This window comes from Phocoena sinus, chromosome 8 (assembly GCF_008692025.1).
Source record: "Phocoena sinus isolate mPhoSin1 chromosome 8, mPhoSin1.pri, whole genome shotgun sequence".
NCBI classification, from domain to species: domain Eukaryota; kingdom Metazoa; phylum Chordata; class Mammalia; order Artiodactyla; family Phocoenidae; genus Phocoena; species Phocoena sinus.
This window is the reverse complement of record NC_045770.1, coordinates 99,392,657-99,417,476: the sequence shown is the minus strand read 5'-3', so window position 1 is coordinate 99,417,476 and position 24,820 is coordinate 99,392,657. Positions and strand designations below refer to the sequence as shown.

The following is a 24,820-nucleotide window of genomic DNA, read 5'->3' as shown; positions in this document are numbered from 1 at the left end:
CTTCCACGATCTGTGAGATTTTGGTTGGAGTCTGACCCCTACTTTGGTAACGCACCTGGCCTACAGTGTGGTAAGTGGGAGCTGGATTAAGTACTAGTGAGAACCTTGTAATCCTGGTTAGTCCCATCTTGAGTCTTGGATTTGAGGGGTAATTCTGGGTAAGACAAAATATTCAACTTTGGGTACTTTTCTTTTCAAAAGAAGGGGCCAGTGCTTCTGCCTCCTTATGACTCCTAGCTCGGGTGCTGTCGTTGCTTTAGGGAATACTTTGGCTGCTTGGGTGCAGGGCTCCAGGTAAACCCAACGTGCCACTGACGTTGGTGACGTGTGTCCGATACTGGGTGATAGGTATGGAGTGAGTGCACAGTTTAAATAGCGCCCTTCTTCCTCTGCTGGCGACTGATCGTCACCCGGCAGGTTCGTCAGCTTCCGCATAGGAACACGAGAGGATGCTTCATATGGCACGTGAGAACACTGCTCTTTCAGGAGGGGCTTGTGCGGGTGTTTTTGTTTTCCTATCTAATCAAATGGGATGAACTTACTCACTAGGGTCAGATTTTTCCTTGTTGGAGGAGTGATAATAAGGCATCTGCTTAGAATTAGTTGTGTCCACGTGGCTCTTAGAGATCGAAGGTCTTTTCCTATGACCAAGGGAAAATTTGTTTTTTTGCATTTAAAACCCCTTTGTTTCTTAATAGAAAGTTGTAGTAACTTTTACTTTCATGTCATTTTCTGAAGCGTTGAACACTCTTCAGTGCTCCGACTCCCACGAAGTAGAGGAGAGAAATTATTTTGTCCCCTTAAGGACTGCAGGCAGATCAGTGTCTCCCAGCACCATTCTGCAGACCAGCACTGGCACTTGTGTTTCTGATGTTGGGTCGTGTGCTCTCTTTCCAAACTCTCGTACTTCTTGGTGCCTGTGTGCCTGTTTTTCTGGTCCTCCTGTGATCAGGAAAACCTCATAAATCATACAGGTCATTTAATCAGTAGTAAATAAATACACTTTTGAAATAGAACAGCTCAGGACACAACCATCTGTTAACCTTTTATCCATGTCAGGTGAACACCCTGCTCCATGACAATTTTTTTCCTACTCTGATAGGAAAAATTTGCTAAATAAAACACCTCTTGATTTAAACATGTCTCATAAAACTGGAACTTTATTTTGGACTTTTCTCTTGAAAATATGCTTATCTTCGTTCCTGGCGACAGTTCTTTTTCCCTGAGTTCTAGGTATCCAGAGTTTGTGTCAGTTCTCATTCTGTTCTCCCTGGGTGCACTGTCTTTGCCCCTTTTATAGCCAGTTACTGCAGGAAATGCATTTTTTAGCCCTGTGTTATTTCCTTTGTACCTTTTAGGGGATGATGGCAAGGCCTTAAAACTGACATGCTAGCACATCACATCTCTAAACAGGCAGTGTTATAGCAAAGGAAGAATGCACTCATTTCACTCAGTTGCTTGCTTGCTTAGGATCTAGCTTTTCTTATTATCAGAGTGAGTCTAAGCAGGGGAGCACATTTGACACTGTTAGTGTATGCATTTGCTAATGCAGTGACCACCTGTTGAGCACCTTCTGTGTTCTAGGCACTGTGCTGGGGATGTAAAACTAATGTGGCTGTGGTCCCTGCCCTCAGGGAGATTACTGTCCAGTGAGGGGCCAGAGAAGTGAACAGATCATTATGGAGTGTGCTGCGTGCCAGGAGAGATGTGAGCACAGGCTGCTGTGCTGTAGTACCGTGGGATTGTCTAGCTCAGACCAGGAGGATCTGAGAAGGTAACCCCCCAGATAAATTCTGAAAGACCCAAGAGAGTCTTCTTATGAAGAAAAGGCAACAAAGAGTTTGGGGTCCTGAAGTCCAACTGCCCCAGTTCCCATCTCTGTGACCTGGGGCACCCTAGTCCCTCGGTGACCCCAGTTCCTTTTCTGTAAATGGTGATGATCCTGGTAGCTGCTCTCAGGGTGTGGAGAGGCTTTTCTTAGATAATGGATGTCGAGTGTTCAGTAAAGTGCCTGGCATATAATCTTCTCTCACTAACTTTGAGTTGTGACCCCTGTTCTTCAGAGGAAGTGAGGGAAGAGAGTTGATCCAGGTGTGGTGTGTGTGGATCCCTCCCTCTCCCCCAAAGTCTGGGAACCACTTGCAGTTGACTGTTACCCAAGCAAGGAAGTAGCTAGAGATAAGGCTGAAGAGGAGTTAAGTATGGGGGGTGGGGGGCTGTGTGCAGATCCTACTAAATGGGCTTGGTAGTAGTGGATTAGAAGAGGATAAGACCGATTTTGATGCAGGCTTAACTCTTAATAGATAACACCTTATTGAATGATTACTGTGAGCCTGGTCTAAGTGCTTTACATGTTAAGCAACAACTTTTGAGATAGCTACTGTTGTCATTCTTTGTTTACAGATGAGGAAGATGAGTAACTTGCTAAAAATTCCATAGTTAGATAGTAGGATGGAGCTGTGACAATTCCAGAGTATGTCCTCTATACTGCTTCTGAGTGTGGAGGAACAAAAGAAATGTACAGAGTCCAGAAATATCGAAGAAAAATCAGTAGGATTTGATCATTGGATGTGGGGAGGGAAGAAGACTAAGAATCAAGGATCCCTCTTAGTTTTCTGGCTTGGGCAGGTGGAAGGGCCCTGGAACTGTTCTTGGGATGGAGATGCAGAGTCAGAAAGGGAACGTGGTGAGTTCATATGGGACCCACTGATTCTGAGATTACTTTGAGCCATTGAGTAGGCAATTGGATAGTCTGGTCTGTAGCTCCCTGAGCGCAGAGCTGGAATTATGATTTAGTAGGCATCAGCCCATAGGCAAAGGTTGAAACCGTGGGAGTAGATGTTCTATTTACCTATTAGTTTCTCTTTAACAGGGTATAGACTTTTAAGCTTACATTGCTCCCTTCCTTCATTTATTTATTAAGCAAACTGTATCAGGCTCCCACTATGTACAAAGCAGCTCAGTTAGGAGCTGGAGATAAGTATGTGAATAAGCTATAAATGGTGTCTTCAAGTGGCTCATAATCCATCTGGAGAGAAAGTCACGATACTGCTGTGGATGCTGTAAAATAGAAATATGTGCAAAGTGCTGTGGAAAGTAGAGGAGAGACTGGCCACTTATGAGATGGGGGTTGGGGGGGGGTGTCACAGAAGAGGTAACATTTGCCATAGATCTTAAAGAATGAAGAGGACTTGGCCAAGCAGAGAAAGGGGATAGGAAGGCATTCTGGGCCAAGCAAATAGCACGTGCTCCGATGGGCAGGCCTGAAAGAAATCTGCATGTCTGAGAAAGGGTGAGCAGTTCAGGGTGGCTCCATGGCAGGGTGCAGGGGTGGGTCCAGCTGCCTGGACAGGAGGATACAAGGGCCATTTATGTCCATGACCAGTAGTTAGGATTTGGTCCTAATGTCGATGGGGAGCCAGTGAAGGGACTAATATGGTCAGGTTTGTGTTTTGTCTCTAGATTCCTTCTTCGATTCATCAGGTAGGCTTCTAATTTTTAAGATCAGTTATTATCTTAGTGACCAAAATAAAAACCAATTAACTTTCCCCATATTTGGTTTAATTCACTGCAGACTCTCTGTTCTCAGTGTCTGAATTCCTCAGTTTTAGGTGACTTGAGTTTAGTTGAAACTCAATGTATTGAAAGCAATACATGCTTATCCCATGCTTTTCCTCACCTTTTAGTCAATAGGTTGCTTCTTCGGAGCAGTTCACATAGCTGCCCTTTGTGATGTTGCACAAATACTTTGTCTAGGTTTGTTGCTCACTTGGCATTTGTTGTTTGGTCCTCATGACCAGGAAAATATGAAAGAACTACGATAACCACATTCAATACTTTTTTCTGGAGTTGACCTTGACTGTGTCATGGAGCTGGCTGTCCCTGATACTGTGGAATAACAGGGAAGGCCTTTCATTGTGATTTGCTAGTTCAGGTTCCCAGAATAAGGTTACTTACTGGGCTTACAGAGGCCTGAGGGGAATCTCTGACTAGCTGAGTTGAGGTGACCTATATTGACTCTTTCTCCATACAGGCCTGCAGAGATTTCCTTGTGTTAGCCCAGACCCACAGTAAAAAGTGGCAGAAGTCCCTGCAGTACGAAAGGGACCAGCGTATCCGCCTGGAAGAGACCCTGGAGCAGCTGGCAAAGCAGCACAATCACCTGGAGAGAGCCTTCCGAGGAGCCACGGTGCTGCCGGCAAACGCTCCTGGCGGCGCTGCTTCTGGCAAAGGTGAGCTGCTGGCTTGGCTCTTGGACGGCCTGTCTGATCCCAGCCACATGCTTTTCTGCAGCTGATAGAGCTCCAGATTCTCCAGAATCAGCGACTCGTGTGAGATGGAATTCGAGCCCTTTATTCTTCTGACTTCCCCATTGCTTTCTACCATTTGTTACTAGGTTTGTGGTTAATATTTGAAAGTTCCAGCTGTGCCAGGTTTTGATAAATGCGGCCCAAGGAAACAAATGCGGCTTTCCTCCTTGTAGGTCAGTGCTGCTCCGGCAAAGGAGACATGAGTGATGAGGATGACGAGAATGAGTTCTTTGATGCTCCCGAGATCATCACCATGCCTGAAAATTTGGGCCACAAGTAAGTCATTCTTGATTCCCACCCCCCGCAAAATGAGCATATCTGGCCATGGAAAGGTTAGAAATGTGGAAGTGTCATAGTTGTTTACTAAGATATGGACTCTTTTCCTTACGTAAGTGGAAGACTGTCAGCTTTTTTACATGAACAAGTTCTCCAGAGATGTCTATTCATACGTACTGCTTTCTAAGTGTCGTCGTTTGATCACTCATCAATAAGTTTGTGCCGTGTCCTTAGCATTCTGCTTTGTAAAGACATGGTGAGGACCAAACTCTAGTTCTGATCTTTATGGTAATTCTCATACGCTTCCCATCTGTGTAGACGTACTGGCAGCAACATCAGTGGAGCCAGCAGTGACATCAGCCTTGATGAACAGGTAACTCTTATTTGGGAATTACCAAGACTGGGGGACTTAGGTGTCATTCCCAAGGATTTGCTTATAAAGTACTAAGAGAAACAGAAAGTACTGGTTTTTTTTTTGTTTGCTTTTTAGCATGGGGGAAGGGAAGCTTATAAATACTGGGTTTTCTGTTCTTTGTGAGTGATTGAATGGCTTTGTTTTTGCGCTTAGTACAAGCATCAGCTGGAAGAGACCAAGAAGGAAAAGAGAACGAGGATACCATACAAGCCAAACTATAGCCTCAACTTGTGGAGCATCATGAAGAACTGCATTGGGAAAGAACTCTCCAAGATCCCCATGCCGGTGAGGGTCTCGCACAGCCAGGCTCTGCCCGGAAGGCCTCGCAGGCCCCGGCCAGAGGAGTGTGGCCGGGACAGCCTCCACCCACTCCTGTGGCAGTTTGTGGCATGGTCCTTGTTACCCTTACAGTCATAAACGATCCCTTAAAACTAGCAGCTTTAATTTTCGCTAGGGATCTCGTATGTTTCCAGATCACCTAGAGTCAGATGAGTTTGTTCAGTAACAGTTACTTATGAGCAAATTCCTATGCCAGATGTGCTGAGGACCTGCAAAGATAAAATTCAGCATCGTTTCTGTTTTCAAGAAGCATGTAGTTCGAGAGACAGACATGAAAACAGGTAGAAAACATTCATTTCTATGATGGGAAGTACTGTGCATACGAAGGTTTGGGGAGACCAAAGCAAAACCAATTCATTCCAACCAGGAAGCCATGGACCATCTCCCTGGTGAAGGAGGTGTTTGGACTGACCTCCCTGCCTCCTGTCATGCCCTCCTCCAGTCTGTCCACACTGTTTTCAAAAGGGATCTTTTCAATATTGCAGATGTAGTCATGTCATTCCTTAGCTTAAAGTCCTTTACTAGCTCCTACTGCTTTGAGAGTAGTCCCGATCCCTTAGTGGGCTTGATACCTCACCAAGGACAAGGCTCCGCCCATACATGTGCCCGTGTTCTGGTCTTCGGGAGTTACCTTCAGGGACTCACCGGCATCTTTTTTCTTTTCCCCTCAGGGCATTTGCACACACTGCTCTTTCTGCCCAAACTTTCATCAGCTTCCCACCCACCTATGCCACTTTTCTTTTGTCCTGGCTGAGACCCTTTTTTTCAGGATTTGACTGTGGTGTCGTCTCTTTCAGCAGACCTTCACCCGTGCATCTGGTCAGGGTGAGCCGTCTCTTCCCTGTGTTCCAACAAGTGCCACTGTTTATTTCTGGACAGTGGGTTTAACTTGCTGGTTCACTCCCCAAGAGTTTAATGACTGCCTAGCTGCCTGGGGTTGTATCAGTGTATCAGGTATAGGTTCAGTTTAAAGAATCCAAAATATGTTGGTTTAGACCGGGGGCAGCAAACTGTGGCCCTGGGGCCACATCTGGCTGCCATCTGTATAGCCTACCAGCTAAGCATAGTTTTTATGTTTTTAAATGGTTGAAAAATATCAAAAGGAGGATAATATTTTGTGATGTGAAAATTATATACAATTTAGATGTCAGTGTCCGTGAAGTTTATTGGAACACAGTAAATGCTCATTCATTTACAGATTGTCTGTGGCTGCTTTCATCCTAGAACAGCAGTGTTGAGTAGGTGTGACAGAGGCCGTATGGCCCTTGAAGCCTAAATATTTACTATATAACCTTTCACAGAAAAAGCTGGCCAACAAATATTAGCTTAACTCATTATCACATTAAAGTCCAGAAGTAGGTGGTCCAGGGCTGGTACGATACTCCACACTGTCATGACCAGGCTCCTTTCTGTCCTGTTGTTCTGCTGCCTGTGGCCTCAATTCCCAGGTGTTAAGTGGCTGCTCCAACTCGGGCCGTCAGGATCGCATTCCAGTCAGCAGGAAGAGGGAAAGAGGAGAAGGGCATGTCCTGCCTTTTAAGGGTGCTTCCTGGAAATATCATGAACCATTTTGCCTTCAATCTCTTTGGCCAGAACTTAGTTATATGGCCTCAGCTAGCTGGAGAGGAGACTAGAAATGAAGACTTCTGTTCTTGGTGGCATGACCTAGTTAAAAATTGGGGATTCAACTACTTGTAGAAGAAGGGAAGAATGGAGAGTGAGGAATGGCTGCAGGCTCTGCCCATAGCCGGTTGCACGGCATACAGACAGCATTCTCCTAGCCTCTTGGGGCTGATGGACCAGTGAGTGGTTTCTTTCTCTCCATAGACTGTTCTTCACGGGCAGAGACTGGTCTTTATATCCTTGATGCTTAGCCAATGCCTGGCACATATATATCATTCAGCAAATGTTAAAGTAATTAGTTAACTGAGTCTTGGAAAAAAAATAGATTTGTATGTAAGTGCATAGGATTTCTTTTAGAAAAATGTTGACCTCCAGACAGGAAATGGCCATGAGTAAACACACTGGAGAAGCATAAAATAAGTGGTTGACTAGGGGCCTGAAAAGAAGCCCCGCTTCTTTGCCTAGTGCCTTGAAGGAAGTGGTGGAGAGGTAGGCTGAAAAGGCAAGTCATTGCAGCCTCAGAAATGCAGTTCCTGCTTAGAGATAGGTTCTGAGTCCAGGTGACCTCTCTGTCCTACTTTACCATTATTTCCTTGTTGACATCGTTACAAGGAATGTGCAGTCCGGTACCTGCTGGCCTGTGGATCTGGTCCTCACCCCTGCCCTGCTCTGTGCTGTGTCACAGGAAAGCTGATCCCTCCCTCCAGGCTGTGTTTCTCAGGCTTCCATGCCTGCTGACTCTGGCTGGGCTCCACCAGTGCAAGACACCAGAAGGAGTTTGGAGCGGGAGGATGGGAGAAGTCCCAGGGCACTCCCCGCCCCGGCTACATTCTCTTGGGCAATGCTCTGGCAGCAGCTGTGTGGCTCTAGTTTCCACTGGACAGGCCCCCCTGAGGCTTTAGCTTCTGCGCACGCCTCTGGCCTCTGCGCTGCGGTAATACCACCGCTGCTCTTTGTTCCTCCTGCCTGTCAGCAGTTACGGCTTCCTGCCGCTGCTAATCTCCAGGCTCTCATGTTATGCTGTGCAGCTCTCCATCAGCCATATAACTAACGCCCTGCTTCTTTCCACTGTAAATTCTCAGATTTGTTTGTTTCCCTGTTAGCCCTCTGAGGGATAAAATGACCAGTATAAAAAGCTTGGCCCTTTCAGAGAAACTGTGGTTCCTGGAACAGCTGTTGGGGGGCAGGGCTGTTTGTGTGTGATAAGCGGTGATGGGCTAAGTAAGGATATACTGATTCTAGGCCCAGGTGGTGCTCATCTGTCCTGTAGCCACCAGCGGAGCACATCACCTGTCTCATTTTCCTCGAAATGTATGGAAATGTTACTGCATGTTGCCTGCAGTTCTGCCACGGAGAGATTTTGTTGGCATAGTTAATAAGTACCGTCTTTTAAAAAGACACTTGAGGGGCTTCCCTGGTGGCGCAGTGGTTGAGAGTCCGCCTGCCGATGCAGGGGACGCGGGTTCGTGCCCCGGTCCGGGAAGATCCCACATGCCGCGGAGCGGCTGGACCCGTGAGCCATGGCCGCTGAGCCTGCGCGTCCGGAGCCTGTGCTCCGCAACGGGAGAGGCCACAACAGTGAGAGGCCCGCGTACCGCAAAAAAAAAAAAAAAAAAAAAAAAAAAAAAGACAGTTGAGGATTTGAGTTCTGTCCAGCCGTTTCCCCTCGGTGTGCATTTTTCTTATCATAGTGCTTTTCTCTGCGGACAGCATGCCTTTGGAGTGTGGTACAGTGTTTTTAGCTGAGGCAGGGTAGATCCTACTTCCCCCTTGGGAAATTTTCACAGAAATGCTTAGTATATTTCTCAGAAAAAGCAGGCTCTAGTATTTTTTTTAATGTATAAATGCTTAGAAACAAATATGAAACTATTAATAGTGGTTATCTTTGGGTGATGGTATTTCAAGTAGATGTTTTCCTTTATACTTTGTTTCCAAAGTTTGTTATAGTGGAAATTACAAGATGTTTCATAATTGGGAGGGCAGTAAGCATTAAGGTAGTATGTGACTCCGAGATTGGGGGGTAGAAGGTTGGATAAAAATGAAAAAATAAAAAGAGGTAGGACTGTAGGAAAGAAAAGTGTTGTTTTTGTTTGTTTCATTAACTGAAATTTTGCTTTAGGTCAGCTCCATTCAGTACAAAGGACCTTTTTTTCTTCTTTCCTCTCTTCTTTGGACTCATCTCAGGCTAGTGATATTCAGGCTTATTTAGCTGTATTGCTGGTTAAATAAGCTTTATGGACTAGCCTGGGAACCCAGCCTCTTTTTATAGTAAGTTTTTAAAGTAGTAAAGTCATCATAAATTCCAGACAGTCAACTTAGAAGCTCATTCTTTGGGGGATGAGGGGACAATGTCTCTTTTGTTCACTTCTCTATACCCGCTGAGTTGTATAGGGTCTGGCACACGTGAGGGCTCAATAAATATATGTGGCACGAATGGACATCTTCTGCCCGACAGAGGTACGCAGACACACACTTGCTTCATCCTGTGGCTGAGTGCCCTAAGTTGGCTCCAAAACTTGAAAGGTAGAAGCACTCAGAGCCCTCTCTTAGCCCCCATCATGAATACTCCAGCTGCAGAAACACAACTGTCCAGCCTCAGAGAAGAAAGCAGAATCCTTGCCTGATATAGAACTGAACTGAGACTCAGCAATGGTCTAGCCTGGGAGTGGAAGCTAACTAATGTTTTTTCCGCTAGTCAGGACACACTGCACTTAGCATTTACTACCCTTTCTTTCCTCCCTCAAAAATGTTAAATACCTAACTTCTTCTCTGTGTATACTTGTGCTGAAGTCCATTCCCCTTTTATTCGTTCATTCAGTACCTATTTGATGACAGTTTCTCATGGGCCAGGCATCAGTGGCTCTTGGATATGCAGTGGTAAGCAGAAGAGGCATGGTTCCCATCTCAGAGTGCTTCCAGTTAGTGAAATAAATGAAAATGGAATTTCCACCACTCATTGACAGGAACAGTTGGCCGAGGAGAATGGGCTGCTTTCAGGCTAGATCTTGGAGTTGCTCTACTGAGCAAAGACCTCTTCTTTTCCCAGTGATTTGTTTTATCATCCTGACATCTTGATATGTGTCTCCCTCCGACTGCAAAAAGAAAAAAAAGAAAGAAAGAAATTGTCTCATTTGGATGTGCGGACAAAGTTTTTATATCTGCTCTTTTCCTGACAGGTAAACTTTAATGAGCCCTTATCCATGCTTCAGCGCCTTACTGAAGATCTGGAATACCACGAGCTGTTAGACCGAGCTGCAAAGTGTGAGAACTCTCTAGAACAGCTCTGTTATGTTGCAGCTTTCACCGTGTCCTCCTACTCCACTACTGTCTTCCGTACCAGCAAGCCGTTCAACCCACTCCTTGGGGAGACCTTTGAGCTAGACCGATTAGAGGAGAATGGGTACCGATCCCTCTGTGAGCAGGTAAAGGAGCCTCAGGACTGTGACACGTTTCCTTTTTGAAGAAAGGGATGATTTCTTTGGTTGATACCCCTGGGTGTTAACGTTTGCAGAAATTCCAGACCCCGTCATCCCCAACTGCCTTCTTTTCCTTCAGGACTTCAACACTGGAGGCCCTGGTATTCATCTACTGCTATGGGTGTAAAAATGTCAAGTGTGAATTTGGGGTGTTTATCACCAGTTAATAGGCAGTATCTTTTTTTCCTCCTTTCTTCCTTTTAATTTGAACCACTGATTTCTTCAAGGTGAGTCATCATCCCCCTGCAGCTGCACACCACGCTGAGTCCAAAAATGGCTGGACGTTGCGTCAGGAAATCAAAATCACCAGCAAGTTTCGAGGCAAATACCTCTCCATTATGCCCCTTGGTAAGGCCACCATCTTTGTAAGAATTTGTGCTCCAGGAAGGAAAGCTTTTCTGGCAGGATGGAGGCGGTTACTGGTTCAGTAGTCAGGAACCTGGAGGTCTGATTCAGGCACTGAACCTTACGAGCTAGCTTTGTGCAGGTCATTTAACTTCTCAGCTGCTGGGTGGGGGGCGGTGTGTGTGAGACTCTTTAAGGACCCATCGGTCATAAGTTCTTCGTCTTCTTAGCTATATTTAATGCATCTTTAAGTACTATTTTAGAATACACATTTTAGCATGCATTTAAAAAATTCTTTTAGTTGGTGGTGTTTACCCCAGTTCCCTAGCAATCAGCTTCTCTCTATAGATCAGAACTCCTGTGACTGCAAAAGGTTAGGGTTCCTGGGTAGCCCTCCTCCTCCTCTCCTTTCTCCCCTCTCTCTTCCTCCACCGGAGGGGTTAGGTGTCATTTATGTAACAGCTGAACTCCAGGTAAAGTGAAACTATTTTAAAAGGTCTTATTGGATTACAAGTTAATTTTGCACCGAGATCAGAAAGGTCAGGCCTGGGAGTAGGAATCCTAGTGTGCAGTGTGTGTGTGTCCGTACTTTAGGGGAAGTGAGATTATTCAGAAAGGGCAGCAGATTCTTGATGCTCTTTTGAACTAGAGCCAGCCACGTTTGGCCACGTGTGTACTGAAGAGTGAACGTTGGTCTGCAGAAAAAGAAACACAAAGCAGGTAGAGAGAAAGCAAGTGGCTCCCTAGAGCCAGCGCTGGTAGTAACTCCTGAGCTCTCGATGGCGTTCCATGTCCTGGTTCTAGTCTTTCATGTGGCAGAGCTGCAGTGCTGGGTTATCGCAGTACAGTCTTCTGCTTTAGTAAATCCCCCTTTTCTCTCAGAAACAATGTAGCAGGTACAGTGCAAACTAGAAATTAGCCAGAAAAAAATCCAGGGATGTTCGTAACATATTAAAAGACAAGAAACTGAAATGTTAACTCTGTTGCCTCATGGTTAATATGCAAGAGGCCCTTAGATGAAAAGGAGACTAAGTGATTTTGGTCTTGATCTTTACTGAGAACCTTTGAAAAGGTTCTAATTGCTTAACTGTCTTTGAAGCTGATAGCTTCCGAAGTGTGTTAGGTTAAGAGTAGTAAACACCTGAGATGTTCACACCTAATCTGCAGAACTAGGGTGTCAGTGGTCATATTGCAGTATAACGTTCATCCATGCAGGAGGGTTTCAGAGGCCCCCTGAGGATTGCTAAAGGGATGGGTTATATGTATTTAATTCTAAGGAAGTTTATATACATTTTAAAAACGGCAGTAAACCTAAATTACCAGAGATGTGCTGTGCATTTTCTCTGTAATTTGACTAATCTAGAATTCTTTGAGGGGTAAATAACTATAGGAACATGATATAAGTGGTAGATCTAATTTTTTAGAGTTAAAAAAATCTTTGATAGGATTTCATTCCTTTGGTTGTTTAAGGATTCATCAGGATATATTATCTTAAGTCACCCCATCTATTAGATACTGAATATACCTACCACGTACTAGGTATGGTTCTAAGGTGCTCGGGAAATGCAAGTGAACAAAACAAAGATCCCAGCCTTTGTAGGGAGATTGAACAAGAATTGACATAGTGGGACTTCCCAGGTGGTGCGGTGGTTAAGAAATCCGCCTGCTAATGCAGGGGACATGGGTTCGATCCATTTTCAGTGGTGTTCAACCCTCAGAGGGTAAATTATTAAGCCAAGAGATGCCATTGAAGAAAGACAGGTGGACAGGGGTGTGAGTGAGTAGGCAGATGGATGGTTTTTTGAGGTGGTGGAAGGTAGTCTGAGTCTTCCAGTAAAATTGACTGAAAAGGTTAGAATTCTTGCAGTCTGGAAAAAAGAATGCTTCTAGGAAATATAATTGAAGTTTGCAAAATTATGAAGACTGCGGTAGAGGGTAAATATGAGTTTGCTCATCCACTCATTTTGGAATTGGGTGGTAGCTTCAAGTTTAAAGAGATACATTTAAATAGAGGATTATTTTTTAGTTTGGAGTTCTCTAACCCAAGAAGAATCGCAATTTGATATTATGAATGAAACAGCCACTCAGCCTGTTGATCTCTGTGTCAATGACACTGCTGGGCTCCATGCACCTTGAATTTGCCCCAGCAGCACTTTAGTCAGAAAGTCCTCCTTATGTATTTTATCCATTGTTCCAATTTCTACTTTTTGATTAGAGTGATTAATCCATTTATATTTATTATAATTACTGATTAGTTAGGATTTATATCTGCCATTTTGGTATTTTGTTTCTGTACATCTTATGTCCTTTTTGTTCCTCCTCTACTCTGCCATTCGTTCCTTCTTTTGTGTTAAATAGATATTTTTCTAGTTTACCATTTTAATTCCCTTGTTATTTCTTTTACTGTATTTTTTAAAGGTATTTTTATGGTTATCCTGGGTATTAAAATTAACACCTTCTAATAATCTAGTTCAGATTAATACCAGCTGAATTTCAACAGGATATAAAGACTTTGCACTTACATGGATCTATTACCTTTTCCCTCCTTTGTGCTTTTATTTTCATGCAAACTATTTTTCTGCATTATAATTCCATCAACATTGTTTTATAACTGTTGCTTTATGTAGTTGTCTTTTACATCATATAGGAGAAAAAAGTTATATAAGCAAAAAAATAGATGTATGCTGGTGTCTTTTATGTAGTTTAATTGCTGTTACCTTTACTGGTCTCTTAATTTCTTAAGGTAGATTTAAGTTACTGCCTAGTATCCTTTCATTTCAGCCTGAAGGACTTCCTTTAGCATTTCTTGAAGAGCAGATCTGCTAGCCAGGAATTCTTTCAGTTTTTGTTTTTCTGGGAATGTCTTAGTTCTCCTTGTTTATGAAGGATAATTTTGCTGGACATAGAACTCTGGGTTTGATGGTCTTTTTCTTTCAGCATTTTGAATGCGTCATCCGACTGCCTTCTGGCCTTCGTGGTTTCTGAGGATCACTTGTGTGTGACGCATCACTTCTCTCTCACTGCTTTCCGGATCCTCTGTTTGTCTTTGTCTTTCTAGTTTGATTATGATCGGTGCTTTCCGGATCCTCTGTTTGTCTGTGTCTTTCTAGTTTGATTATGGTCGGTTTCAGTGTGGTGCTCTCTGAGTTGATCCACTTGGCATTCACTGGACTTCTCGGAAGTGGAGATTAGTGCTTTTCGTCAAATCTAGGGGATTTGGGGTCATTATTTCTTCAGGTGCTCCAACTGTTATCACCACCTGTGGCAGCTATTGTGTTAAATAATTGCCACGGATTGTTTTGATAATTGCCCCAGCGGGTGTGGAATCAGATCAAATAAAGATAAGCCCAGGGCTTCCCTGGTGGCGCAGTGGTTGGGAGTCCGCCTGCCGATGCAGGGGACACGGGTTCGTGCCCCGGTCCGGGAGGGTCCCACGTGCCGCGGAGCGGCTGGGCGCATGAGCCATGGCCGCTGGGCCTGCGAGTCCGGAGCCTGTGCTCTGCGGCGGGGGAGGCCGCGGCAGTGAGAGGCCCGCGCACAGAAAAAAAAAAAAAAAGATAAGCCCAGTGAGTGGGAGTTTACTGGGAGCCACCAGATAGGTCAGCTAATGACAGTGCTTTGGAGCTGGGCTTTGGGAGCTTCACGCTGTTCTGCTCCCTCCAGTGTTTGCTAGACTGCTTGCTGGTTTTCACGGCTACCATGACTGTGAGGCTGCCAGTTTTCAAGGCTGCTGCCGAGCTGGGGTGAGAAGGATAGGAATGGGGCAAGTTAAAATGCCACAAAGCTCATTTTGCTTACTGAGAGTCAGCCATTTTTCTTGAGTAAATGTTTCTTGGAGTATTGTAAGCCTTTGGTTAATTTCCAGAGTTATGAAAAAGTTGATTCTGATCACTTTTGTTAGTGTGTTCTTGTTGATTTTACTGGGGAGCTGATACATGGAAGTTCTTACTCTGCCATTCTCTTAAGTGGCTGTCTTCCCCTTTATACATTTTAAATGGCTCAGTTTTGGGATCGTTAACTAATTGTCAAGTTTTCAACACACAAATAATATATAAACGAAGGTAGTCGTAGGGTGTTCTTTATTTTTCCACTATCCCAGTGAACTGGAAGAGACACTGCAGAACAACAGGTACATCATCAGGTCGGGATATAGGGTTATGGTATTGGACTGTACACATGTTCTGCTCTTATTTTGAACTTCAGCTCTAGCTGTCACTAGCTCTGTGACCTTGGGAAAATTATTGGACCTCTCTAAGCTCAGAGTCTTCATTTGGTAAAATGAGGATGTGGTAGGTTGAATAATGCCCCCCTGCCCCCAAATATATCCACATCCTAATCTCTGGAACCTACGAATTTATCACTTTACACAGTGAAAGGAACTTTGGACATGTGGTTAAGGATCTGGAGATGGGGAGATAATCCTGGATTATTCTGTGGGCCTAATGTAATCAACAAGGGTATTTATAAGAGGGAGGCCGGAGGTTCAGAGTCAGTGACAACAGAAGCAAGAGGTTTGAGTGACGCTAGGAAGGGTCCACAAACCAAAGAATGCAGGTGGCTTGTAGTAACTGGAAAAAGCAAGAAAATGGATTTTCCCCTTGAGCCTTCAGAAGGAGCACACACCTGCTGACACCTTGATTTTAGACTTCTGACTTCTAGAACTGTAAGAGAATAAGTTGTGTTATTTTTTAAAATTTATTTATTATTTGTTTGTTTGGGGCGGCATTGGGTCCTCATTGCTGTGTGCAGGCTTTCTGTAGTTGCGGCGAGCGGGGGCTACTCGTCATTGCAGTGCGAGGGCTTCTCATTGCGGTGGCTTCTCTTGCTGGGGAGCACGGGCTCTAGGCACACAGGGTTCAGTACTTGTGGCACGCGGGCTCAGTAGTTGTGGCTCGCGGGCTCTAGAGCGCAGGCTCAGTAGTTGTGGCGCACGGCCTTAGTTCCTCCACGGCATGTGGGATCTTCCTGGACCAGGGCTCGAACCCGTGTCCCCTGCATTGGCAGGCGGATTCTTAACCACTGCGCCACCAGGGAAGTCCCACGTTGTGTTATTTTAAGCCACAAAGTTTGTCATAGCTGGTTTCAGCAGCAGTAGGATACAAATGTAGCCTGCAGCTAAGGTATCAACAAATATTTGAGTGCCCACTATATGCTGGTAACTATTTCTAGTTGGGTACATAATGGTGAACAAAAGCTCCTTTGCCCTCATTTAGCTTGCATTCTTAAGTAGACACAAAAGTAAATAAAACAAGTACTTTGATTTTATATAGTGGTGGTTCAGTGAAGAAAATAGAGTAAGCAGAGATGGGGTTAATGATGGAGGAAGGAGAGTGTTGTGTGTTCCCTTGTAGCACAGTCAGGAACTTCTCTGAAAAGGTTACATTTGAGCAGAGACGTGAGAACAAAAAGAAACGAAACCAAAAGATGACTGGCAGAGAGAACCCCAAAGATAAGGGCCCTGGGGATGGAGCAAGCGTAGCACGCATGAGAAACAGCAAGGCCACAGCAGCTGGTTCAGAGTGAGGAGGGGGACGCGGTGGATGAGACCAGAGGGTAGGCGGGAGCCTGCTCTTGTAGCGTCTTGTACACCGTGAAAGGAGTTGAGTTTTATTCTAACCACAGTGGGGAGTAATGGAGAGATTTTATGGTGTGGAAAGTTGATATGACATGTTTTAAACAGATCATTTTGACCAGAGACTTGAAGGGGGGCCAGAGTGGAAGCCGGGAGGCCGAAAAGAGGTTCGGGCAAGAGCTGCTGGTGGCTTAGACTGCAGTGGTGAAGAACAAGCGATTTAGGCCATAGTTAGGCAGAGCAAATGTTTTTGAAGATGGCTGTGAAGAGTAAATGAGTGAGGAGAGCCTAGCACAGTATCCGGTACACAGCAGGTGTTCTCAGCAGAGTTGCCACTGCTCCTGTCAGTGTCGTTGTCACCAGTGTTATCCTCGTCAGCATGACTGCTGCTGCAGCCACCAGGGCTACTTTAACCTTTTTGTCCAAGAAGGACACGCCTCAGCCACGTTTAGTGTTCGTTTCGTTAGTGGTCACAGAGGGAGCTTAGAGTTATACCGTTACTGGAATTAACTGTATTATTTAATGTGTATATCTTCTGAATTTTTTGGATTATTTTGAATCTCCACTCACCTCTGTTGAAGCCACTGATTTTGGCTTGGTATTCATTTGAGATTATAGGAACAGGAGAAGACCTTACGTACTGAGTGCTATAAAGGGTACAAATCAGGACCAGCCCCATGGAGAGACACATAGCAGGGGGTGTGGGAGGATCCTGGACATGAGTTTCCATGCCCTCTCCCCATGAAATCAGGGCCCAGCACCTTCCTGGCACATTGATGTGTTTAACATCCTAGAAGCTCCACCAGGCTTCCTTGTCCAGAGATTTTATTGGGGTTTCATCATGTGGGCACAGTTGATCAAATCCTTGGCCACGTGACTGAACTCAATATCCCGGCCTCCTTCCCTCCCTGGAAGGAAGGAAATATCATTCCCAGGAGGTCAGGAGGCCAGATCTAGCCCGTATCAGGTGACCCGCAGCCGCTGCTCTCTAATGACATGGTTGGTCTTTCTGGCCCACCCTCGTCCTAAGTCATCTTGTTGGCATAAGCTATCTAGGGGCCCACCTGAGGCACCTCATTGGCATATATCACCAGGGCCCTCATGAGTAACAAAGACACTACTGTCACTTGGGAAATTGCAAGGGTTTAGAGGTTGGACAAAGACCAGACAAATTCTTTATTATGCAGCTGTTACTGGTTTATCAGTTGGACAAAGACCAGACAAATTCTTTATTATGCAACACGTGCTCACACATCGAGTGAGTGTTGGAGCCGGTGCCCCTGCTCTATCCACTGCTCCCCCCCCCCCTTTTTTTTTTTCACTATTAAGGCCCATAGGTAAACAAGTGGTTTGCTTAAAGTCACACAGCTAGTTACTCACAACAGGGCTTGTCCCCAGTACTGACCACCAGTGTGTGCTCTTTTCCATATGCTGCTTTATTTTTCATGTTGGGGCAGATGTGACCTGTTCCTGTAAATTTTGCAGCTAGTATGGCAGGTACAGTTAGTGAAAAGATTGGGGGTTTTGCTTTCATTTTTATTTCTACATCTGCAGAATATTACTTCCCAGCTAAGCTGTATCAGCTGTCAATGTTTGTCCTCATTAGTTATATTTTATTCATAAATTTTAAAATCACGTGGAAAACTCAGTCAGTCCTTCCAACATTTATAAAGGTTATAAGTCCTTTTTGACTTATTGTTTTCTTTTTAAAAGTAAGAAATATTGATAAAATCAAATCAATCCATCATTATTTCTAGCCAGCATGGTGCTGTTTTTCTAATATTTGGCTTAATTTGTGTACCACTCTCTGCTTCTAGGTAGCATCCACTGTATCTTCCACGCAACTGGGCACCACTACACTTGGAAGAAAGTTACCACGACAGTGCACAACATTATCGTGGGCAAACTGTGGATCGATCAGGTGAGTAAAGGGACTCAGCATGCTTCTGAAGTTCAGAAGAATACGTCCGTCTTTGTAGTATTTAGGACGTGTGAACTGGCCCCAGACTGCTGTTACTGGTTTATCAGTTTTGCCTAAGGAATTTCTCTCAGGCGGTAATCCCACCCCCAAACTCCCCGAGTTTCTATACCACAAACTATTACCTATAAATGACCAAGTTACAACATTCATTCAGTGACTACTCTACTAGGGCTGTGTTAGGTACTATGAAGAATACAAGAAAATAATAAACATGGCTCCCATCCTTCATCCTTTCGTTATTCATCAAACATTTGTTGCCAAGCTGAGTGCTAGGTCTTGGGAATACAAAGTCATATGAGGCATTGTCCTGCCACGAGTTATTTTATCATTGGAGATATATGACAGATACGTGTAGGATGAAAAGTATTTGCCAAAATAGACTAGTGTAAGAGCTGTACTAAAATACTATCTAGGGGCTTCCCTGGTGGCACAGGGCTTAAGAATCCACCTGCTGATGCAGGGGACACGGGTTCGAGCCCTGGTCCAGGAAGATCCCACATGCCGCGGATTAGCTAAGCCCGTGCGCCATAACTACTGAACCTAGAGCCCTCGAGCCACAACTACTGAGCCTGTGTGCCACAATTACCGAAGCCTGCGTGCCTAGAGCCCGTGCTCTGCAGCAAGAGATGCCACTGCAATGAGAAGCGCGCTCGCCACAACTTGAGAAAGCCCACACTTAGCAATGAAGACCCAACGTAGCCATAAATAAACAAACAGTCAAACTATCTAATTCATTGTCAACTTGCTCTTAAGACAGTGGTTGCATTAAATTCAGAAAAGAGAGGGAATTCTGTCTGAGCAGTCAGGAAAGGCTTCACGGTAGATGTGGGAATGAAGCTGAGTCTTAAAGAGCTTTTTGGGATTTGCAAGATAGAAAGGAGGAGAAAATGCAATGAATGAAGTGTAGAAAGGCCCACCATATGTGGGGTTGAAACCGTGAGTAGAATACTTTAAGCACAGAGTTCATGAAGGGTACGAATGGAGGATTGGTTTGGGAAGGTAAATTATGTGAATATCATCAGTGTGTGTGCTGAAGGTCGAATTATGCCACTGAACATGTGACACAGTTTTTTAAAAAAAAGGTTATTTGGCCTTGATTCCAACCTGGCGTACCAAGATTACAAAGGGATTCCACAGCATCTCAAGGTTGGCTAAGACCTGAATCTTAAGTACAGGAAAGCTAGAATGTAAGATTGAAAAGAATTATGATGCATGAGGCTTAGCATGTATTCAAGTCATCCATTCTTAATAAAACCAATCCATGATTCTTTTCTTTTTATAGTCTGGTGAAATTGATATTGTGAATCACAAGACAGGAGACAAGTGCAATCTTAAATTTGTTCCTTATAGCTACTTCTCTCGGGATGTAGCAAGAAAGGTAAGAGAAGTTGAAATTAAAATGTTTTTCACTTAGTGTGTATCCCATAGAAAGTCTGTTCCTTTGGAGCTGGTGTAGGTGGATGGATTGTGTGTGTTCAAAAGAAAAGGAGAGATAAAGGAGAAAGTCAGCAAAAGACAACAAGTTAGAGAATAAAAGTCAAGAGCGATGAGGGATTGGCATTTCCTGGCGGTCCAGTGGTTAGGGTGCTTTCACTGCCGTGGGCCCCGGTTCGATCCCTGGTCGGGGAACTAAGATTCTGCAAGCTGTGCAGGCGTGGCCAGAAATGAAAAGGGCAATGAGATTTGAAAATGGGCAACACCGAGGAAGGACGAAGGAAAGGGTTACCAGAAGAAGGCATGGGTACTTTGAAGTCTGAGTGAGAGTTCTGGTACCACCGCAGTGGAATTGTGCCGTGAGTTTTGATGGGAGAGTGAAGAAATCTGTTTGTGGCGCTCTCTGCTTTCTGGAGAGAAGAATATAACATAATTCTGAGTACAGTCAGATCCTTTTCCTACATATATCATTACAACAAAAATCTGTACAACAAAATGGTAATGAATCCTCCAACTCATGACTCAGTTATTTTAAGCAGCTCAAGAAAACATAACAAAATAATTTGAATGGTTCTATGGAGTTTGTCATAACAGGATTTAACCAGTATTTACCCTAGGACTTCGGTTTCCAGAGTAGTCAGGTAAGCTAACACAGCGAATGCCGTACTCCAGAGCCCTGCTCTCCCTCTTTGTAGGTGACAGGGGAAGTGACAGATCCATCAGGAAAAGTTCACTTTGCCCTTCTGGGGACATGGGATGAGAAAATGGAGTGTTTCAAAGTACAGCCAGTCATCGGGGAAAATGGGGGTGACACTCGGCAGCGAGGCCACGAAGCAGAGGAAAGCAGGGTCATGCTGTGGAAGCGAAATCCTTTACCGTGAGTATCAGTGTGGGTCCCGCCCGGGTCCTGCTGTGACCTCAGCCTTGGAGCAGTGTTGCGGCGTTTCTGCCTTCCTTCCCACTTAATTCTGTGAGGGACTGAGCACGGGACATCGGAACCTGGAGATATGACCAGAAGGTGGTCCCCGTGTGGTTGGGTTGTAGCGTGCCTTGTCCCAGGAAAGTTCAAACTACTCAAACCACGTCTGCCAAAAACATTTGGTGTTTCCTAAAGGTCCTTTGGATTGTGATTCCGAAGGATGTTTTTCTATAATTTAGAGTAGAACTATTCAGAAGTGGCTAGAGGAGAAAGATGCCCACCACCTGTGGCCCAAAGGCCTAGCAGCAGTATAAAGGTCCCTGAGATAATGTGCAGGACTTTGGAAAGAAATTAAGGTGGAGGCCATTTGTCTCCTGTCATTATTTAATATGTTCAGTTCTCAGTGATAGCCAAGGTTATCCCAGAAAGAGGTTAAAAAGAAAGCAAAGGAAACAGGAAGAAAGAAGTTTTATTTAGTAGAATGTTTCATCCTTCCTAATTTCACCTGAGCATAGCACAGGCCCAGAAAACTATCCAGTTGAGTGATCCTGGGGAGGGGATGGGGAATGGTCCAGTCGGGTCTCTTAATTAGGTGAACCTGATGTGGTTGGTCCTGGAGTCTTTCCATCTGTAGCACGGCCAGGGTGATGTAGCCCTTGTAGTGAACTTAGTTGGTGCTCTTTAACTAACAAGGGTCTCAGCTCTGGCATTACCCTTCCTCTTTCTCACCCTTTACTTTTAGGAAGAATGCAGAAAACATGTACTACTTCTCAGAGCTGGCTCTAACTCTCAATGCCTGGGAAGCTGGCACTGCCCCCACAGACAGCCGATTACGGCCCGACCAGAGACTGATGGAGAATGGGCGCTGGGATGAAGCAAATGCCGAGAAGCAGCGCCTGGAGGAAAAACAGAGACTTTCCAGAAAGAAGAGAGAAGCCGAAGCTGTGAAAGCCACGGAGGATGGTAGTGGACGCCTTCTACTCTGTTTCCCAGTCCCGACGCGTGGCAAATGCCCATGTGTTTTCGGCTCTGATTCTGTTTTTCTTCACCCTCTTTCCCTTTTAGGCACGCCCTATGATCCCTACAAGGCACTGTGGTTCGAGCGGAAGAAGGACCCTGTTACCAAGGAGTTAACCCATATTTATAGGGGAGGATACTGGGAGTGTAAAGAGAAACAGGACTGGAGCTCATGCCCGGACATTTTCTGAACCGGCCGTGACAGAAGGAGGCGGATCCAAAGGAGAAGAGGACAGAGGATGCGCGGGAAAGCTGGCAGTTGTGACTCTTACGGAGAGCTTTCCTCAAGTTTGTCTGTCTTAACCAATCACTTTTTCCAAATCAATCACCAGAAGCAGACACAGTTGGTGGTGATTGGCTGGTTGCCTTAGCTGATTGAAACTGAAATCGACATTCTGGATACTGTGTGTGTGAGGGAGAGGCGTCCTGGCTGAGTGTTAGTGTCGTCCCGCTTCTGCAGAGTCACGTGCTCTTGACCCTCTCCCTCTGCCCCGGTTTGAGATGCTGTCCCTCACGCTCCCCTTACAGAGCCTGCCCAGCCAGGACCTGCGAAGGAGGATGACGCGGGGGCTTTCCCATGCAGTTCAGAGGTTCCCTTTAAAAAGAAACACCACGTAAGACTTAACCAACAGAGGCATCGTGAATGCTCGTGGTGGAGCTTGGGCGTGACGTCATGAAGTGTTCACAGATGGGGTCAGTTGAACGGGGTGTCGGTGCGGAGAAAACCGTGGCCCTGGAACACTTGCGAGAGGGACTGTTCTGCAAGGCCGGGACGTGCAGAGTTAAATTCTTGGAAGTTTCGATCTTCACTCGCGTGAAAAACCCTGCTGCTGTTCCCCATCTTCTCTGACAGCGCCCGGGACCACCTGGGTGGTCGGTAGGAGGGTTGCGTTATCCTCACAAAGGGGTTTTACGGACTTGCTCAGGCGGAGAACTTCTGAGAACATGAGGCAGGATGGAAGAACACTGCTGGCCACTCTTGCTTTCCCCGCTCCTCCTCTCCCCCATCCTCCATTGCCTTTCTTCTCTTCTCCCTCCGCACAGTACTGCTTCGGGTTTGTGCCCTGTGGAGCAAAGCGTTACCTGCCCCATTCTGATATACTTCAGAATCTGAGAGAAGGAGTGTATCTGGAATAAGTTTTCACCATCTCTCAAGCCCCATGGACTGGAGCCACCTCTGGAATAGTGCGTTAAGTATCTGTATAGTATATATATGTAGAGAAAAATCTAATTCTTTTCTGGTTTGATTTTCCTTCTTCCCATTAAGAATCTTGATTTTTGATATCACTTGTCTCCCTGGGACTCTCTCTTGGACACACTGATGTGGATTGGAGCCCCCTCTACTTTCCCTCTTTCAGGGGCAGACAGATTCCAAACCTGATCAGGATCCCGCCCAGCGGTTACTGAGCAGGGACCTTGTCCATGGTTTGTATCATGAGGTGCCCACTGCTGTCTAAACTCTGCTCTTCTAATTACCTGACTCTTGAAAATGAAATCCTAACCTCTTTCCTACCTTTTTTCCTTCTCTTACTAGGAAGAGTATGGGTAGAAAGTCAGGAGGGTAATTTCCAGTTTGAGCCTGCCTCTGTCCAAATCTCAGCACACAGAGCTGATCCCCAAAAGAACCTTCTTCCTAGGAATTGGGGCTAAAAGCACCGTCACGTGGGGTGGGGAAGAGAACTGCTCCTGCTGGGCCCTGGTTTCCTTCATTTTTTTGTTCTGTATTTGTTTAAGTTGTCTTGTTCAGAAATCTAACCCCGCCGTGCCACCCACCCCTGGTTGAGGATCACAAATCGAGGTGCCTTCCTTGTATGCTTTTTGTTAGTGCTTTTTGTTTCTGTTAACTGCCGAGCCTCAGCCAGTGTGGGTCCTAGCGGGGAGAATCATTCCAGAGGAAGCCATCCCAGCAGGGAAATTGGATCTATACTGGGTAAATAGCACTCTTATTCCTTCCCCGCCATCCCTTCCTTCCTAACTGTGATGAACTTGAGAGAGGGACACCTCCTGGGGAAGTTCCTCCTGCGAGCTCAACTCGATCCCAGCGTAAGCAAGGGATTATTCCAGGGCTGCTTCTTTCAAGGAGGCCCATAAAAGCGTTGATGTAACTGGGGTGGGGGGCGGAGCTTTAGACAGCGGGAACTCTCCAAACAGATGGAACTTCCCTGCTCTGTCTCCCGCCCCCCTCCCCGTTGTCTGCACTACGTTTCCAGCCTGATCCCCAGTGAGGTTCCTGCTAATGGAGGAGGCTTCGAGTCCTTCAGGTGAAATAAAGTCACATGAAAACAAAACAAAACTATATATATTTTCGGTTTTTTTGCCTTATTGTTTTTTTTCCAAGAAAACTACTAAATTAAATAATTTTTAAAAAGTCATATTGTTTGTCTGATTCACTTCTACTTAAGGAGGAGGCAGTGGGAAGAGGTGGAGAAGTGGCCCCTGGGTGATTTGTTCTTGGCAGTCTGGGAACTTGATCTTCATGGGAGATGGAAAGAAAAACTGGGCGCGGATTTCCAGATGTTTCGACTATTCAACAGCATTCCAGAGGACCTAATGACCACATGAGTAGTTTTAACGGCCCCCGATGCTTCAGTGCCATGTCACTGTCAGGGTCCCACCTTGCCATAGGGGAACGGTTTCTAGTGTTTTTGATACTGGGCCTGTTTCACCTCAAAAAATAAAAGTTCTTGAATTTCATCTCTCTTGCCCATTTAGATTTTTAGGATCTTAGTTAGCTGTTCCGTGTAAGGATTCAAATTCTATATTTTGAAATAAGCGATTGAGTATTGACTTGAAGACCTTTGGAGAGAAGTAAAGGACAGTGAAAATGCTTGTTCAGTTTTTCTCTGCACAGTTCAGGGAGGGGAGAAGGTGGCCAAAGTGATCGAAGGGGCATGGAGAGGCCTCCGATGAGGGTGAGCGCCAATTCCTGCCCGGAGGGGGGGCCCGCACGTCACTGAGCATCTGCTTCTGCGTCCACAGTGCTGAGACTGGAGCTCTCAGTATTGCCAGGCTTCCGCTTAAACAATTTCAAGAAGTATATTTTTCAGTTGTCACGTTGAATATGAGGAAAGGCGCTCAAAAAATAAATTTACTCAAGGTCACATAGCTGATTG

The 24,820-nt window shown here is 45.3% G+C and overlaps 1 protein-coding gene across 1 annotated transcript in view; it reads left to right on the top strand.

Annotated features, from left to right (window-relative positions):
• Positions 1 to 24,079, top strand: part of OSBP (oxysterol binding protein) — a 34,379-nt gene extending 10,300 nt beyond the window's left edge. Inside the window, exons 4-14 of the mRNA XM_032640057.1 lie at positions 4,034 to 4,232; positions 4,484 to 4,586; positions 4,905 to 4,959; positions 5,155 to 5,286; positions 10,140 to 10,385; positions 10,667 to 10,787; positions 18,174 to 18,277; positions 19,620 to 19,715; positions 20,467 to 20,648; positions 21,433 to 21,653; positions 21,756 to 24,079. Coding sequence (XP_032495948.1) covers positions 4,034 to 4,232; positions 4,484 to 4,586; positions 4,905 to 4,959; positions 5,155 to 5,286; positions 10,140 to 10,385; positions 10,667 to 10,787; positions 18,174 to 18,277; positions 19,620 to 19,715; positions 20,467 to 20,648; positions 21,433 to 21,653; positions 21,756 to 21,898 — 1,602 coding nt within the window. The 3' untranslated portion in view covers positions 21,899 to 24,079. The remainder of the gene's footprint in view (positions 1 to 4,033; positions 4,233 to 4,483; positions 4,587 to 4,904; positions 4,960 to 5,154; positions 5,287 to 10,139; positions 10,386 to 10,666; positions 10,788 to 18,173; positions 18,278 to 19,619; positions 19,716 to 20,466; positions 20,649 to 21,432; positions 21,654 to 21,755) is intronic.
• The last annotated feature ends 741 nt before the right edge of the window (positions 24,080 to 24,820 follow it).